At 40.5% G+C, this 19,324-nt stretch overlaps 1 protein-coding gene and 1 non-coding gene across 3 annotated transcripts in view; both read left to right on the top strand.

Moving 5' to 3' along the window:
* Nucleotides 1–19,324, top strand: part of LOC126473658 (uncharacterized Golgi apparatus membrane protein-like protein CG5021) — a 73,064-nt gene that overhangs the window by 11,072 nt on the left and 42,668 nt on the right. Inside the window, exons 4-5 of one of the 2 annotated variants that reach the window (XM_050100888.1) lie at nucleotides 6,702–6,781; nucleotides 11,994–12,119. In XM_050100888.1, the coding sequence (XP_049956845.1) occupies nucleotides 6,702–6,781; nucleotides 11,994–12,119 (206 nt within the window). The remainder of the gene's footprint in view (nucleotides 1–6,701; nucleotides 6,782–11,993; nucleotides 12,120–19,324) is intronic. The other variant, XM_050100889.1, reaches the window with a different exon arrangement.
* Nucleotides 13,194–13,267, top strand: Trnas-cga (transfer RNA serine (anticodon CGA)). Its single transcript has one exon. It is a non-coding gene; the product is annotated as a tRNA-Ser (tRNA).

Raw genomic sequence — 19,324 nt, 5'->3', positions numbered from 1 at the left:
GAGCGGCACCTGCAGGGAGCCAGTCACAAGGCACCGTTATGGGCTCTAGCCCATGGCTTCCAGTTTTCAGCCAGGAAGTCGTGTCATGCATTTCTGTCGGTGTCGCACCGTTCATCCGGAACCAGAACTTTACCTTAATGACGATCCACTCACTGTAGTGGAGACCTATCGATTCTTAGGACTGGTTTCCGATGCCAGATTGACTTGACTGCCTCACCTTCATCAGCTTAAGCTGAAGTGCTGGCAGCACCTCAGTGCCTTCTGCTGCCTGAGCAATGACAACTGGGGTGCAGATCGCTCTACGCTCCTGCAGGTCTACAGAGCCTTTGTTCAATCCCTCCTTGACTACGGGAGTGTGGTTTATGGTTCGGCGGCACCCTCAGTGTTGCATTTACACGACCCAGTGCACCACTGTGACATTTGACTAGTGATGGGAGCATTTAGAACGAGTTCGGTGACCAGTGTCCTGACGGAGGCCTGAGTCCCTCCATTGAAGGTTAGGCCTGCACAACTGCTCGCCAATTACGTTGCACACGTTCATAGTTCTCATGCACATCTGAATTACCATCTCCTTTTCTCAACCACGGCGGTCATCTCCTGCATTGGCGGCCCAGGTCAGGGTTTACAATTGCGGTTCGCGTCTGGTCCCTTCTGTCTGATCTGGAGTCCTTCCCATTACCACCTCTCTTCGAGGTCCATTCACGTACACCTCCATGGTTTACACCTAGGCCGCAGATTCTTCTGGACCTTTTTCATGGCCCTAAGGACTCCGTTAACCTTGCGGCTCTCCGCTATCACTTCCTCTCAATTCTCAACATGTACTGGGGCCATGAAGTGGTTTACACCGACAGCTGAATGGCTGATGGTCACGTAGGCTTTGCGTATGTTCATGGAGTACATATTGAACAGCACTCCTTGCCAGATAGCTGCAGTGTTTTCACTGCAAAGCTGGCGGCCATTTCTTGTACTCTTGAGCACATCCGCTCATGCCCTGGTGAGTCATTTCTCCTGTGTACTGACTCCTTGAGCAGCCTACAAGCTGTCGACCAGTGCTACCCTTGCCTATCATTTGGTAGCGCCCATTCAGGAGTCCATCTATGTCCTGGAACAGTCCCTTCATTCAGTGGTGTTTGCGTGGGCCCCTGGACACGTCAGAATCCCAGGCAACGAACTTGCCAACAGGCTGCGCAGAAACTGCTCCTGGAGATGGGCATCTCCGAAATTGACCTTCATTGTGTCTTACGCCGCAGAGTTTTTCGGCTTTGGGAGATGGAATGGCATAACAGTACGTAGAGCTAACTACACGTCATTAAGGAGACTATGAATGTGTGGAAGTCTTCCATGCGGTCCACTCGCTGGGAATCAGTTGTCCTCTGCCGGCTCCGCATTGGCCGTACGTGGCTAACGCATGGTTACCTCCTCCGTTGCGAAGACCAACCTCGGTGTAACTGTGGCTCGCAAATGACGGTCATGTACCTCTTGCTGGACTGCCCACTTTTAGTTGCTCTGCGGCAGACTTTTAACTTTCCCAGCACTGTACCTTTGGTGTTGGGCGACAATGCCTCAACAGGAGCTTTAGTTTTACGTTTTATTGGATGTGGGCATATGAAGAGAAGATCGAAGGTCTTAAAATAATTAAAGAGGTAAATGGTGTTTGAGAAAAAAAGGCAGCATTTAGTTAGACAACTCAAGTACAGATTATAACGCTGGGTTCATTAGATGAAAACTGGAACCAATTTCATTGCCCACCATCTACTGAAAACATTGCAAACTTTTGGGTTATTAGTGAACATGCAGTGCTGTATATAATGAGTGCCTGATAATCTTTCAGAAAGATTTGAACAAGTAAATGGTGGCATTAGGTGATAAGTTTTATGTATGACTTTGTTTAATGTGGCAACAAATAGTATTGTCAAACAATAGTGAGTTGGTAGGAGTGGACAAATAGCACTGTTCTTCCAAGTTTTCACCAGAGAACAGTGTTTGTTCATTGTATCATTCCAGTTACCTTTATGGCCATTGTTTATTGAAAATTGTGAACATTGGTAAATTTTAAAAATTTAGGCAGGTATCTGAGTCTGATGTCTGATGAGGGGCTTCCATAAATTGTCCACACAATAGATTTTCTGAGAGGCTTCCATAAACTGGCCACTCAAGAGATTTTAGTGATTTGCCACGGATAATTCCGGTAGGATTCTTGAACATCTACAGTCCCTACCTGGGCATTAGTGGAGGCACAACCTTCAGACTGTTACGTGCAACTCTGGGAGCTGGTGATTGAGCTTTGCAGTGGGTATACACATGGGTAGATTTTTCTAACGAGAGTTACGAAGTCCTTGAGCTTTCAGCGAGCTGGTGGCTGACATGCTACTTATGCAGAACATCACCATCATGTTGGCTACCCTGCAATCTTTCTCACATGATTTTAAAGAAACTATTCAGTAAAAAAATATTTTTACATTATTTGTAGCTTTACATGTCAGCTTCATGATGAAGTGACTATAATTTCGTTCATGGTCATAGTTTTTGTGATATTCTGCATGTAAGTAACACATTGCATGAAATCGGAATGCATTGCAATGAAAAATAGGTGTTGCCAGTGCTTGATATAACACAATGGTGCTAACGAAAAAAAAATCACGAATTTGGAGATGCAGTACAATAGCACTGTGATTGAAGTGATGTGAAAGAAACATATTCACACTTTTAAATTTTCAGAAAAGTGTTAAAACAACATTTTAAGAAGTCCATATTTTGAAGACACCCCCTGGAATGTTTTAGTAATGGAATCTCCCCCCCCCCCCCCCCCTCTCTCTCTCTCTCTCTCTCTTCCTTATTATACTATATATTGCTGCTTGGCATTGCTTTGTAGCAAGATAAGTGAAGAAATTATGCATTTATTTTTACACTGAGATTGCACTTTTCCATAAGATTGTGACTTGATTTGCCCTCAATTCCTCGTTTAATAAACCACTGTTTCAGGGTTATGCCACAGTTGCAAATGCATTAGGATGTTGGCGAGGTGACATTGTGAAAACTCCGCTTTGTTTTACCAAAAGAAGCAAATTTTAACATTGCAGCAAGAGAAATGTAGGTGATACTCGAAATTTACCACTTACTAATGAGTGGTTTTCAGGTTACAGCAAGTTTGTTGCCGTAAGTGTAGTGAAGGGGGTGGACCAGTGACCACATCAAAAAACTCACACAATTGCACTGTGTAATAACTTGTTCGTGAAAATTGACACATGAATATTACACAAACAAGAAAGTAAAATACAAGGTGTACAAAGAGACAGAATTGCCCTTCTCAGTTATTACTGAATTAGGTACTTCAACTGCCTTCACACACATTTCGCCTTTGATGCACATTTTCCCAAAATTAATTCTGTTCCATCTCAATGTGATATGTGTCATAAATTTTTTTGATGGGTCTTTCTCCCTTTGAGGGGCAATCAGGTGAAAATGGAACACTTGCCACAATGGGACCATGGAATGATTCCGTTCAGAAGTAATCATCACATGTGTTAAGACATCTATCCCACTTGGAGATGAGACAGTCATTCCTTGTTCTGTAGAATGTGGTCAGTCACTGACAGATCCACAGCAACACCCATTCTTGCACTTCGTCTGACTGAAACTGATGTCCATGCATGTCTTTCTTCAGACCACCAAAGATGTTATAATCACACAGTTGAAAGGTCTGGGCTGGACAGAGGATGTTGCAGTATTTCCCAATAAAATCGCTGAAACATAATGTTATCCAGTTGACTGTGTGGGGGGTGAGCATTATCATGCAATAGGAGGATGATTCCATCTGACAGTGTTCAGACAGCCTGAGTTTAAATGGCAGACCTAACACTGGGAGTAGCTCAGATCTTCCCCATCAAAAACGCCATAGCTGTTCAGACAAGTTCCGGTAAGGTCATAATTACCTCCTCCTTCAACTGTAGGGTCTGTCTGCTTGTCAAGTTCCTCGAGCACAGACAATGAAAGCATAGTGCTTTGAAGGTACTTGGCAGAAACTGCCATGCACTATAAAGCCAAAGGGCCCAGGAATGCTGTCAGACATCATCATCCTGTTACCCAATAATATCCACCCTCACACTATCAATTGGTCGAAGGCTACATTTCAGTGATTTGGTTGGGAAACACTGTGACATCCTCTGTATGGTTTGAATCTTTTACTGTGTGATTTAAAAATTTTTGGCGACCTAAAGAAAGGCATATGTGGATGTCAGTTTGTCAGATGAGGATATGCAAGAGTGGGAGCAATTGTGGACCTGTCAAGGGCTGAACATGTTCTATGAAAAAGGAATTGATCATTTTGTTTCAAAGTGGAGTATATGTTTTAAGGCATGCTGTGAGTACTTTTGAATAGAAACATCTCACGGTCCTGTGTGGCAGGTGTTCAGTTTTTATTTCATTGCCCCTTCTATGTAAGTGAATAAGTAGAAGATTTTAAAAGATTTAAGGGGAGGCTAATTCATCCGTTTTTTTTTTTTTTTCTCTTGGTGATCAGCCACTCACATTACTTGATGAATTTCAATAAATACATTTTTACATGTGTTTTAATAAGAATATATAAAATGCTATAGAGTTAATTTTATATATTGTTTGCTCCTTCATGAATGTGAATGTTGGAGGTATTGGGATGTAGCGGATAAAACTGTAATTGGGAATTATTCTGCTTAGTATATAGTTTTAAATATTTTAACCACATTTGTTGTAAAATACTTGAATAACTGGGCTTGTGAACTTGGTGCTGAGTGCATATATCGGAACACTATAACAGTACTGCCTGCAGTGTTAAGGAACTGGTGGAAATAAGCAAGGTGAGGCCATGTGTTAACTTTTCACATCCAGCCAACATTTACTTTACCCCACGTTTTCCTCTCTTGTCATTTTGTAATACAGGTATCCAATGGGCTGTAGTAATGCAGCTGTTTTCACTGCATAGATAAAAACCAATATAAATACCTTATTCAAAAGGAGACAGGTTTATCTTCAGATGTTCAATGTTGTTTGAACACCACCTTCATTGTGATTTTGGTATCTCACAATGGTTGATCCATCCAGCTCTGTTCTGAATGATTGTGCACTTATGTATCTAAACACATCAAAAAAAGTTTTGCATCACCTCAGTTTCGAGGGTTCCAGAACCTGTACAAAAAATTGGAATAGAGATCAACATGAACATCATTTCTGCCCGTTTTATTGCTCATGGAAACCACACATTGCATGTTGTACCTCCACACAGTGAGATCTTCAGAGGTGGTGGACCAGATTGCTGTGCACACCGGTATCTGTAATACCCAGCAGCACGTCCTCTTGCATTGATGCATGCCTGTATTCATCATGGCATACTATCCACAAGTTCATCAAAGCACTGGTGGTCCAGATTGTCCCACTCCTCAACGGTGATTCAGCGTAGATCCCTCAGAGTGGTTGGTGGGTCACGTCGTCCATAAACAGCCCTTTTCAGTCTATCCCAGGCAGGTCCGATAGGGTTCATATCTGGAGAACATGCTGGCCACTCTAGTTTAACGATGTTGTTATCCTGAAAGAAGTCATTCACAAGATGTGCACAATGGGAAGAGTGCCTCGCCAATATGCTACCGATATGTTTGCACTATTCGTCGGAGGATGGCATTCATGTATTGTACTGCCATCATGGTGCCTTCCATGACTATCAGTGGCATATGTTGGCCCCACATAATGCCACCCCAAAACAGCAGGGAACCTCCACCTTTCTGCAGTCACTGGACAGTGTGTCTAAGGCATTCAGCCTGACCGGCTTGCCTCCAAACACGTCTCCGACAATTGTCTGATTGAAGGCATATGCGACACTCATCGGTGAAGGGAATGTGATGCCAATCCTGAGTGGTCCATTCGGCATGTTGTTGGGCCCATCTGTACCGAACTGCATGGTGTCGTTGCAAAGATGGACCTCACTGTGGACGTCGGGAGTGGAGTTGCTTATCGTGCAGCCTATTGCCACAGTTTGAGTCATAACATGACATCCTGTGGCTGCACGAAAAGCAGTATTCCACATGATGCCATTGTTGTCAGAGTTCCTCCGAGCCATAATCCGTAGGTAATGATCATCCACTGCAGTAGTAGCTCTTAGGCGGCCTGAGCGAGGCGTGTCATCGACAGTTCTTGTCTCTCTGTACCTCTTCCACATCCGAACAACATCGATTTGGTTCACTCCAAGACGCCTGGACACTTCCCTTGTTGACAGTTCTTCCTGACACAAAGTAACAATGCGGATGCGATCAAACTGCGGTGTTGACCATCTAAGCATGGTTGAACAACAGACAACATGAGCCATGTACCTCCTTCCTGGTGGAGTGCCTGGAACTGATCGGCAGTCGGACCCCTTCAGTCTAATAGGCTCTGCTCATGATTGTTTATATCTTTGGATGGGTTTAGTGGCATCTCTGAACAGTCAGAGGGACTGTGTCTGTGATACAATGTCCACAGTCAATGTCTATCGTCAGGAGTTCTGGGTACAGGGTGATACAAAACTTTTTTTGATGTGTATATTTTTCTTAATAGAAAGAAGTAAAAGCTGATGAAAAGAATCATTGAGTTTTGTATTAAGTTTTCTATCCATTATATCATTCATACAGAAGTACCACAAAATATGCAATACTTTAGTGTGTTACATGTGTGTATAACAATGTGCTTTCCATTGACAGGAAGACTTATGGTTGGTCTTCGGTGGTGGAATTATGTTGATGATGATGGGAAGTCCCACTGGGTTTTTGAAGCGAGAAAGGTGTGTTACAAATATTAGCACTCTTAGTTATACATCGTTACAAACTTCTTAAAATACTTAGGATACATTTTCATTGGCTTGACACTATGGAAAAAAAAAATGCTATTTTTAACCTTTGTTTACCATAACACTGTGTAGAATTAGGAACTAACTTGATTTGTTAATTTTATGTGATAGAACTTGAAAGTTGCTTGATTACCTTTCCAAATGTTACAGATTACTTTTACATTGTAAGATTTTTAAAATTTTTGTTTAATGCACTGCTATTCCTATTCTTTCTTCATTTTGCTGCTCCCAGCAACTATTGATAATTCATTAATTATCGATCAGTCAGCAGTTCCAAAACCAGAGAAACATTATTTCATTGATTTAGTTCTTCAGAAGATAAAGGCCCTTCACAGTTGGTCCTCAGTGCTAATTTGATTTTAAAACTCGTATGTGATGACTGTTGTATCCAGACAATGAACATAGAACAAAAGATCTTGATTGAGTTCCATAGCTGTGTCATCAGGTTGTTTCAACACAATTCACTTCGTCCCAGCTGTGTCTTGGCAACATCTTCAATCCAAGAGCCTTTGGTATAATATTAACAAGTAATAAATACTAATGTATGTACAAATTAACATACAAGCCTCAGAAAAGAATAAACTTATCAGGCTTCCAGCAGTGTCAATTGCTTATACATCCATAAACATTCAGCTGAGAGAACTTCGGTCCTTAAGTGGAAACTGACTTCTGTGTGAATGCTCTCTCCATCATTATATAGCCGTGGTATCACCTGTGGCATCACTAATTCTCAGTCCATTGTCATGTAAGAAGTTGGTTTCATCCTCTGTTTACTGTGCCTGCACTAACATTTGATGGCTGGTTTCCACTCAGTACTAAACTGCAAGCCACTGTCTTCATTGAAAATGTTATTAGGTATTTTGATCTCTACAGTGTATTTTATTATGCTATCCCAGAAGCTGTTAATCCTTGTGATGTTAGATGTGTTGTTGAATGCAATTCTATGTCCATTTCCCAAAGCACACTCACCTGCAGCCAATTTTGCTGGATAAGGAAGTGTGATACCTCATTCTCAAACCGGTGAAGTTCTGTTTTATGCATGGTCAGCAGAATTTAATACTGTGTGCAGTCACATTGTAGCACTTCACTGAAAGCTCGTGGGAGTTTCATCACTTGATGCAGCTGGAAGACTGACAAGATTTTATTCAGTCATATCACCACAATGTTACATCACCATGTACTTCTAAGGGAAGGAAATATAGAAACCTTATTAAGAAGGCAAACTGGGAAATTTTTCCTGCCTTACATCTGTGGTACTGTGATGAGAAAACAGTTCTACGATTTGCCGTGCTAAGCCATCATATCAACACTGCTACGATCAGAAGAATGTTGCACTGTGCCAACTGCCCCTTCTACTAGAAAGGACACATTACGAAAGGAAACAGCTGGATGGTGATGGCAATAAGCTCTTCACTGTCCATCCACAACTGACATTAACTTTTGCCTTAGACTGAGACTGGAGTGACATGGTCACACAATAAAACAAGAAATATCATCACAAAAGAGGTCCACAGGTAAATAAAGGGGAAGTTCAATTGACCTTCACAACCACCTACGTAAATCTTCGGAATGCAACATTATTGACATGATGATAAATCAAATCGATGCTGGTTTTATCTTGAACTTAAGAATGTACTTAACAAAATGCCATCACCATGGAGCATCCTTTCCTGCAAAATAAATGGCATAGAACAAGCAGCCTGCAAGATGTCCATTGAGACTGCTGATGAAATTTGCTGTGAATCAAGTTGTGAATCCTTTCAAAATCCAAACCACTGTCTCCTAACTTGACAAAGCCATAGATTAAAGCCTACACACATTCAGCAGTGATCCTTTCAGTGTCCTGCCAACTGACAAAGGCAATGCACTGGAATTTTGTAACAAACTGACTATTAAGCGAAGTTGAAGCTGGAGGGAGGAAGACACCAGCCAAAAATTTACCCTTGGCCATATCTCAAGAATAATGCAGAAGACATTGGAGCTACTCTTGTAACTGTCACTATGAGAAAATGTTAAGAATTATCTTCCTCAAGAAACTAGACTGCCTATGTTTTATGGCCAGCCAAAAACTCACAAGATGATTATGGTGATGATTCTATGACCCAGTATTAACTCCACGTGATAGCCAATTTAGAGTGACAAAATATCTTAACAGTGTACTTATTCTACATGATGGCCATTGTGCACATAACATACTGCCAATGTCATCATCTAAATTAAGCGTCTACATCTTGAAAGAAGTATATTGTGGTCAGCTTTGATATGCTCACATTATTCATGCATGTTCTCATGAAAGACTTGATAGTATATTATACCTTAGAAAGTTACTTGTTAGCAAATACACTGAGGTGACAGAAGTCATGGAGTAGCTATATGCACATATACAGATGGCATTAGTGTCATGTACAGAAGGCATAAAAGGGCAACCCATTGGTGAAGCTGTCGTTTGTATTAAGGTAATTCATATGAAGTGGTTTCCAACATGATTACGGCCACTTGGCAGGAATTGATAGACTTTGAACCAGAATGGTAGTTGGAGCTAGACAGATGTGACATTCCATTTCGCAAATTGTTCTGGAATCCAGTATTCCGATATCCACAGTGTCAAATGTGTGCTGAGAATAGCAAGTTTTAGGCATTACCTCTCACCTCTGACAGTGCAGTGGCAGACAGCCTTCACTTAATGACAGAGAGAAGTGGCGTTTGTGCCGAGTTGTCAGTGCTAACACACAAGTAACACTGCATGAAAGAACCACAGAGATCAATGTGGGATGTATGACGAACATATCCATTAGGACAGTGTGTTGAAATTTGGCATTAATGGGCTATGGCAACAGACAGTTGATGCAAGTGCCTTTGCTAACAGCACAACATTGCCTGTAGCACCTCTCCCGGGCTCATGACCATATTGTTTGGACTGCAGACATTGCAAAATCGTGGAATTTTCAGATGACTCTACATTTCAGTTTGGTAAGAACTGATAATAGGGTTAGTGTGTGGAACAGACACCATGAGGCCATGGACCAAAGTTGTCAACAACACACTGTGCAAGCTGGTGGTGGCTTCGTAATGGTGGTGGGCTGTGTTTACATGGAATGGACTTGGGCCTCTGGGCCAACTGAACCGATCATTGACTGGAAATGGTTATGTTCAGCTACTTGGAGATCATTTGCAGCCATTCATGGACTTCAAGTTCCCAAAAAATGATGGAATTTTAGTGCATGACAATGTGCCATGTCACTGGGCCACAGATGTTCACGATTGGATTCAAGAATATTCTGGACAATTCCAGCGAATGATTTGGCTACCCAGATCACACGACATTTGACATAATTGAGAGGTCAGTTCATGCACAAAATCCTCCACCAGCAACACTTTCGCAGTTATGGATGACTGTAGAGGCAGGACAGCTCACGAATTTTGCGGGGGTATTCCAACAATTTGTGGAGTCCATGCCATGTCGAAATGCTGCACTACACTTAGTGAAAGTAGCTCTTACACGATATTATGTGGTGTCCCATGATTTTTGCCACTTCATTGTAAATGTGATGACTTCAACAAAGTTGCAAATTGTGATAGTATAGCAAATTTGAAGCTCACTGATGTATTAAGGTCATATAATCTTGTAAATATAGTAAGATACCAGACTAACACACACATGCTGCATCAGTAAAGATTATGCTATAATCAGCAGAAATATTGTAGATAATGTAATTTATAGTAGCCTAGATTTTCATTACTCTGTCCACTTTTGTCAGGCAATAGATAAATTCAGCTGTGCCAAAAATATCAAAGGTTGCTCTGCAGAAATGAACTATAATGTTAATGCCTTCAGATATAAACTAGCAGAGGAGAAATTGGAGTCTACATACCAGGTGAAGGGGCCTGACAGCAAATGGAATGAGCTCTTTTCAACCCTGTTGAGGCATTGACTATTGCTGCCCTGTTAGAGAAACCCGAAAGATAGTTAAGCATTGTCAGAATGGAAGTAATCCTAGACTGAGAATTCCAACAAGTGTGATTAGGCTGAGGCAAATTATACAGTTCTGACAGTTAATTATCTAAGACCTCTGCTTCCATAATCTTACCATAAGTTCATATAATATTGTCTTTCAGGGCACCAGGTCGGGTTGTTAGCTGTCTCTCACTACATTTTCAACCGTAGGCTGCCCTTGTATAGTGGATTGGCCTGACACTGTAACCTTTTAATTCAGTTATGCTTATATCTTCCTCATTGTTTTAATTCAAAGATGTAGCCTCACTTCCTCATATCATTTTATTGAGCTGACTGTATTACCAGTGTTCTACCACAGCCCTTCAGCTGTTGCTTCTTTTATAGCTGCTTTTATACTTCCCTTTGTCTACTTTTTTTCCAGGTGAGTGTACTGAAAGTTAATTTTACTGACCATGTTGTTCCTTTTAGAAGAATTTTATTGGTGTGGTACAGCCAGAGTGAAAGGACTGATGATCCATTGATTTTGCCCCTCAAAGCTATCAATACAGTTATATACCTTGTTGCAAAAGTTTGCTGTTGTACTTTGGGTTTTTCCTCTAGTTTAGTCCTATTCTTTCCCACCAATTCAGTGTTCCTCATACAGTTCATGAGCACTTGAAGTACAGTGAATGCAGGTTTTCAATTTTCTGTGCGATATCTCTTGAATGGACAAAGTTACAATGATTTTGTGAGTGGTATGAACCACTATGGCCAGTTACGTCTCTCAAAACTAGACCAGTAATGAGTAACCTGTCTTCACTTGTTTCCAATACTGCAAATTAATTCTTTCAAGATTGTAAATTAAGACTGTTCAAGAATCACATAGAGCCTAATATTGTGAAGAAATAAACGTTGCAGCAGAATTATGCTTGGACAAAGAATCTCTGTTTCAGTGCATTTGTTTGCTTTCTTGTAATATCTTAAAAGTAAGCATACGGATTAACCAGATACTTTGTGTCTCTTATCAGCCTACCTCTATCAGTCTCTGTTGATACCATAAGAACCTCTCAGTAAGGTAGTTTTAAAGTGACATTGTATATAATGCCATTACAGTTAGCATTATAGAAGTGAAAAAGATATCATGTACATGTTATAATGTGAATATAATCCAGGTATTGTGGATTGAAATTTACATGTGAACCCTTTTCCCAGGGGAATCTACAGAATAAAGTTAATGCAACAGAAGCACAGATATTTTGGCTGGCCTTAATTCTGTGTCCGCTGTTGTGGAGCATCTTGTTCCTGGTTGCGTTGTTTGGCTTTTCCTTTAAGTGGTTGGTATGTTAACTACTACTTTTAAAAGTTAATTTATTCCATTCTTATCTTCTGATGTATCATGTCCTCTATCCATATTGGAAAATAAGCAGTAATTTTTTTTTCTCTAGTGCTGAGCTGTATAAGTTCTAATGACCAGTTTTGTTATTTTTGCCAAATGTTAACATAACATGCTACTAACATGATTGAAGGACATGAACAAATTATGTTGCTGTGATGCAAATACTCACTAGGAGAGGGTCTGAAACTTGATTTGCGGTTAAGATTTTCCCTTTTCCTCTTAGCAGAAAATGCATCTCATAACAGTGGAAAAACAATATAATATTGTTTTAGTTTTCAAATTTTCTGTTGCTTAGTTGTGTCCTCTCTTTTAACTCCCTGAGGTCCAGGTACATAGAAAAATTTTGTTCCCAAAAAATCAGATATTTTTGCCATTATTTAAAATTTTACCGACACATTTGTGTTTCCAGAATGAGATTTTCACTCTTCAGTGGAGTGTGCGCTGATATGAAACTTCCTGGCAAATTAAAACTGTGTGCCCGACCGAGACTCGAACTCGGGACCTTTGCCTTTCGCGGGCAAGTGCTCTACCATCTGAGCTACCGAAGCACGACTCACGCCTGGTACTCACAGCTTTACTTCTGCCAGTATCTCGTCTCCTACCTTCCAAACTTTACAGAAGCTCTCCTGCGAACCTAGCAGAACTAGCACTCCTGAAAGAAAGGATATAGCGGAGACATGGCTTAGCCACAGCCTGGGGGATGTTTCCAGAATGAGATTTTCACTCTTCAGTGGAGTGTGCGCTGATATGAAACTTCCTGGCAGATTAAAACAGTGTGCCCGACCGAGACTCGAACTCGGGACCTTTGCCTTTTGCGGGCAAGTGCTCTACCATCTGAGCTACCGAAGCGTGCTTCTGGAAACATCCCCCAGGCTGTGGCTAAGCCATGTCTCCACTATATCCTTTCTTTCATGAGTGCTAGTTCTGCTAGGTTCGCAGGAGAGCTTCTGTAAAGTTTGGAATGTAGGAGACGAGATACTGGCAGAAGTAAAGCTGTGAGTACCGGGCGTGAGTCTTGCTCGGTAGCTCAGATGGTAGAGCACTTGCCCGCGAAAGGCAAAGGTCCCGAGTTCGAGTCTCGGTCGGGCACACAGTTTTAATCTGCCAGGAAGTTTCACATTTGTGTTTGGTACATTTTAAAGAGTAATACATGCAAAAAATGGATAAGAGTCAGTGTGTTTATATTTCATATTTGTTTCACTTCTTTAATAGTTTACATGTTTTACAATAATGATGAAAGTATAATCATCCTCTAAAAAAATTCATGTTTAATTGGATTTTATATGGAAAAGTCTGTAGCATTCTGGGATACAGAGAGGTATGTTGCAATCAGGGCAATACCACCTTGTTTCTTTGCTGCTTGTTTTGCCAATAAATTGTCTAGTCTTTATGCGAACAAAGCTTGGAAACCTGTATTGGATCTGCATTATCATAAAATTCACCTGTAAAAAGGACGAGATTAAGACAGCAATATTAGTGATGAAAAATTGTAGCAGATGGCATCTTACCTGAATATAGATCTTCTTGAGATTGTTCTCACTCTCATATTGTTCCCTCCGATGCAGAATCATTAATTCTTCATCTTGAGCTTCTGAAAATTCTTGCTCACTTATCAAACATAGCAGATTTACAACTGCAAAACCTAACAGGTACACTTGAAATGGGCAACAATGCAAGCACATGCAAGCACAAAATGGCTCTATCAGTTGCAACAGAGGCTCTTAAGTTCACTACTGCTTATTTTAAAGTAATTCTAGAAATTGACAATGGAAATCAGCATCTGACAATGGCAGATAGCAAGATGTCCATACATAATTCCCATCTGAAACCAGTCCTGTTTTTGAGCAATAGGTGGCTCACACATCATGAAAATCATGGTCCAAGATACATATGGATTCATTCCCTAGGACTCAGTGTCAAGGCCCAAGTTATGGTTGGGCTTGCTTGCTAAAATGTTAGATGACTTTCCTTTCCATACACATTGTTATAGCAAGATGTGCATTATGGTCTTCAATATATACACATCCATGTTACTTCTGCATGCTTTGTAATACTGTCTATTCATCTTACATTTTGTTGCTTTCATGGTATTTATTTATTTCATGGAATCCAGCAAGAATGTCTTCTGTACATGTACCATCTATCTTGCTGGTTACAACTTTTGCTGAACTCAATTTTATTTTCATTGTATTATATTTTTAAGTCCAGTCTCTTCCATGTGCTGCAAGTATGTTTTCTGGTCTCATGTGGTAATTATCATCATGTATGCCTCTATTGCTCACTTTGTGTTTCAGCACATCAGAAGCTTTGTTCATTTTGAAGAATACAATTTACCAAAGGCAGTTTCACTGTCCACGGAGCTGTTGTTTTCAGCTACCCTAAATAGAAAACCTTATTAACTTCATTGTTAATTTGAAATATCTTCATTCAACTATATTGGTTAAGTCATTCTAGTCTTATCATAGTTGATTGTCAAGCCTAGTTTCAAACTTGATCTATTAATTTCTTTCTTTATTCATTGAAGTTCATCTACACTAGAAATGAACAGTACCACAGGATTATCAAACAGAAGATTAAACAAGATGGTTTATGTTCATACATTGACAAGTATTTCTTCTTTTTCCCAGTTTTGTGATTTGAAATCTTCCTCCTGTGCTGCTGAGGATAGTCTTCTTGATATGCAATGACTTTACTTGAGTCCTCATTTATGTCCGTAGGAAGACAAATGGAAGCTGTCACATTAATGTACTATAATAGGTGGGATTAATACCATGTTTCTCAGTGGTTTTTGGTGCAGATTCTGCTGAAACAGTCATAAGCTTTCTCAAAATGTATTAATTCCAGATAAAATAATACACTTATTGCTCCTCTTTGTAATACCGTTCAAGATTTGTAAGAGGTGCTTTGTAGTTCATCCACTTCTAAAGCCAACTTGTTATTTGTGTATGTTTTGGGGAAGGGGGGGGGGGGGGGGGGGAAACCAGTACTTATCTTCAGGAGGTGAAATTCGGAGTGCTGCTGACACAGATTTAAAAGTAGAAACAAAAATAGTTAGCTGTGTAACTGTTAGTTTCTCTTCACTCACTGAATAAGAAATGCACAGAACATGGAGCAATTCCAAATGAACTTGGTAAACAGGCAATTTAGTACCAGGAGACAGTTGCCACTGGGTATTACAAACTTAGCATCCCAGCTTGTTGGAGTAGAGTGAGAAAGCTGTGACATGTAAGCATAATTCTGGAATACCTGGCGAATTTTTTTTTTTTTTTAAATCTGTATTTACATCATCAATATAGAAATTACAAATTACTGCTCACCATGTAGAGGAGGTGTTGAGTTGTGGGCAGGCATAACAAAAAAGAATGCTAGAAATAATTCACCAATTGGATAAAGTCCGCCAGAAGTAGAAAATTCATACGTTCACATAAGAGCAACTCGTATGCACATGGCCACTATCTCTGGGAGTGAAGGCCCCAGTGCAGTGCCTGACATGAACAGCAGTCTTAGCTAGGGTGGGTAATGGGGGTAATTAAGAGGTGGGGGGTTGATAGAGGGGGAGGGAATGCAGGTTAGGAATGGGAACAGAAGCTAGTGCTGTCGATGGGAGCATGCAGTTATGTGGCGGCTACAGGATAAGGTTACTGGGTGCAGCATTGGGTGGCTGTGCTGGACTTAGGTGCCCCTCCCAGCCTGGCCTGTCAAGTGGCAGCTCGTGTCACTTGGACGCTAAACCAGCCGTGATTCTCTCTCACCATGTCCAGAATGGAAAATATCATCACACAGTTGCTGAACATGCTGCCAAACATGGAGTGCTTCACTTAAATGTCTGCTTCAAAGCCTGTACCATCATCAGCTTTCCTGATTTATGTAGATGGGAACTCTTCCTGCAACATATACTTCATTGGCACAACCATCTGCCTATCCCCCTCCCAGCTCGAATTTCAGTACTGCACATGCCTTATGTACTGCCAACTCGCCCCAGTGGAGTGCTGCTCACATCAGACATGACTGCAGTCAGATCTTAACTCCTAGAGACAGTGGATAAATATGTGAGAGTTTTTCTGTGTGAATTTGTGATAGTTTTCTACTTCTAAAGATGGACTTCATCCTTAAGCTGAAATATTTTTAGCATTCTTTTTCATTGTGTCTGTCTGCAACTCAGTGCTGCATCTGTGTGGTGAGAAGCAGTCTATCAGTTCCATACTGTTGTTATTCCATCTTCGTACAATATAATTTACTGTCTGCAAAAATGAGATGTTGGGGTACATGGTTAATGAAATGGAGGACAAGTACAATATTTCACAGCAGAGAAATGTTTCAAATGTTGAAACACGTGAGGAACAGTCAAAGAAATGACACATTAAGTATTAATGATCAGGATGGAAATATGCTAATGGACAAGGGAAGGATTCTGGATAAATGGAAGCAATATGCTGAATACTAAAGATCCTGAAAATATCTTCCCAGAAGGAAGAAATGCAGAGGGTGTAGAGGAAAAAGGAAGCAAATCGACAGGATTTAGACAGAGGAGTTAAACTGAAGTATAAGAAGGCATCGGGAGAAGAAAGTGAACTTCAGTGATGTTGAAGGCAGGAGGTGGAATACTAATGAAAGAGAGTGAAGAATGGAGAACAGAAGAGAGATCAAAAGAATGGAAGTCTGTTAACCATTATTCCATTGCACAAAAAGAATAGTAAAAGGATTTCGTAGAAATTATTGAGGCATTATCATTAATAATACTCAAAAAGCTGAAACCTTTAGCTGAATATACTGTTGGGGAAAACCAGGCAGGTGTTGAAGCAGTGTGGATCAAATCTTCACCATAAGATAAATCTGGAAGAAGTGCTGGGAATTCTACCATCAGTTCCTGGTAACATTTGTTGGTCTCTCAAAGTCTTATGATGGTATGCACAGATAAAGTATCAACAACATCTTGAAGGAGCCTGGCATACCAAGGAAGTTAATTAACTCAGTGCAGGTGTGTACAATGGAGACAAAAACCAGTTGCCATATTCCTCGACTTCCGGAAAGCTTTTGACTCGGTGCCCCACTGCAGACTCCTAACTAAGGTACGAGCATATGGGATTGGTTCCCAAATATGTGAGTGGCTCGAAGACTTCTTAAGTAATAGAACCCAGTACGTTGTCCTCGATGGTGAGTGTTCATCGAAGGTGTGGGTATCATCTGGAGTGCTGTCCGCTGTTGTTTTCTGTTTACATAAATGATCTTTTGGATAGGGTGGACAGCAATGTGTGGCTGTTTGCTGATGATGCTGTGGTGTACGGGAAGGTGTCGTCGTTGAGTGACTGTAGGAGGATACAAGATGACTTGGACAGGATTTGTGATTGGTGTAAAGAATGGCAGCTAACTCTAAATATAGATAAATGTAAATTAATGCAGATGAATAGAAAAAGAATCCTGTAATGTTTGAATACTCCATCAGTAGTGTAGTGCTTGACACAGTCACCTCGATTAAATACTTGGGCGTAACATTGCAGAGCGATATGAAGTGGGACAAGCATGTAATGGCAGTTGTGGGGAAGGCTGATAGCCATCTTTGGTTCATTGGTAGAATTTTGGGAAGATGTGGTTCATCTGTAAAGGAGATCACTTATAAAACACTAATATGACCTATTCTTGAGCACTGATAGTGTTTGTGATCCCTATCAGGTCGGATTGAGGGAGGACATAGAAGCAATTCAGAGGCGGGCTGCTGGATTTGTTACTGGTAGGTTTGATCATCATGCGAGTGTTACGGAAATTCTTCAGGAACTCGCGTGGGAGTCTCTGGAGGAAAGGAGGTGTTCTTTTCGTGAATCGCTACTGAGGAAATTTAGAGAACCAGCATTTGCGGCTGACTGCAGTACAATTTTACTGCTGCCAACTTACATTTCGCGGAAAGACCACAAAGATAAGAGAGATCAGGGCTCGTACAGAGGCATATAGGCAGTCATTTTTCCCTCGTTCTGTTTGGGAGTGGAACAGGCGGAGAAGATGCTAGTTATAGTATGAGGTACCCTCTGCCATGCACTGTATAGTGGATTGCGGAGTATGTATGTAGATGTAGAAATACTAAGGGGGACTACCCAAGGAATTGAGCACAAGAATGGGTGTGAGAGACAAGGTGATGCCATTTTGCCATTGCTTTTTAATCTGGTCCTGAAGAAAGTAGTTCAGGAATGAAAAGAGAGGGCAAAGAGTTGAAGATAAATTGAAGAACACAGTTATTGGGATGTGCAGATGACATTGCAGTCATAGTGGAGTCACAGGAACAAATGACAGAAGCTGTAGAGGACTCAGCAAAGAATGCCTGTAAGATTGGACTGAGGATTAATGAGGAGGAGACTGAAATGATAGAAGTAATCAGAGAAGCCCATAATGATGCTCAATTGCAGGTTGGAATGTGGAAAATAGCAAGAGTGGAAATTTTTAAATATCATGGCACCTGGTTCGAGAGACATAATAACCTAACACAAGAAATTAATCAGTGTATTGTTAATGAGTCTAAAACTTTCTTCAGTCTGAAGGAGTCAGTGTCATTAAAAGATTTGTCAGTTAATACCATACTTAAAGCCTATAATCCAGTGATAGTACCAGTGTTATAAAGGACAGAAATCTTAAGTGTCACAAAAAAAATAGACAACCTTTCCAACTTTGAATGGAAAATCATGATAAAGGTCTTTGGACCAATCTGTGAAGAGATCATCTGGAGATGTTGAAAAAACCAGGACCTGTATGACTTGATGAAATAACTAAACATGTGCAGAAGATGAAAGTGCAGAGAATAAGCCTGGCAGGGCACATTACCAGGAGGCCAGACACTTGCTGGGCTGTAGCTGTTGTGGCGGTATGCCACATAATGTGAAAAAATAATATTGAAGAATTTTAAAAATTTAACAAAACTGACATCATAACGAAATAAATACTATTACAGAAAAACTGGAAAGACTATGTAATCAACTAATATGATCTCTGATTGTTATTGTAATCTCTGTTACTTTTGATAAAAGATTGCACACACTTCCCTTTTGTTTCGTGGTAGTGTAAGAAAACATTTTGTGATGATGCACGGAAACGTGTAAGTTTCATGTAATATTTAGTCTAAATATAATCAAGTATTACTTAAAAGTGTCATTAATGTTTTACT

This window comes from Schistocerca serialis, chromosome 4 (assembly GCF_023864345.2).
Source record: "Schistocerca serialis cubense isolate TAMUIC-IGC-003099 chromosome 4, iqSchSeri2.2, whole genome shotgun sequence".
NCBI classification, from domain to species: Eukaryota; Metazoa; Arthropoda; class Insecta; order Orthoptera; family Acrididae; genus Schistocerca; species Schistocerca serialis.
The sequence above is the reverse complement of the archived record's forward strand: the minus strand, read 5'-3'. Positions and strand labels throughout refer to the sequence as shown.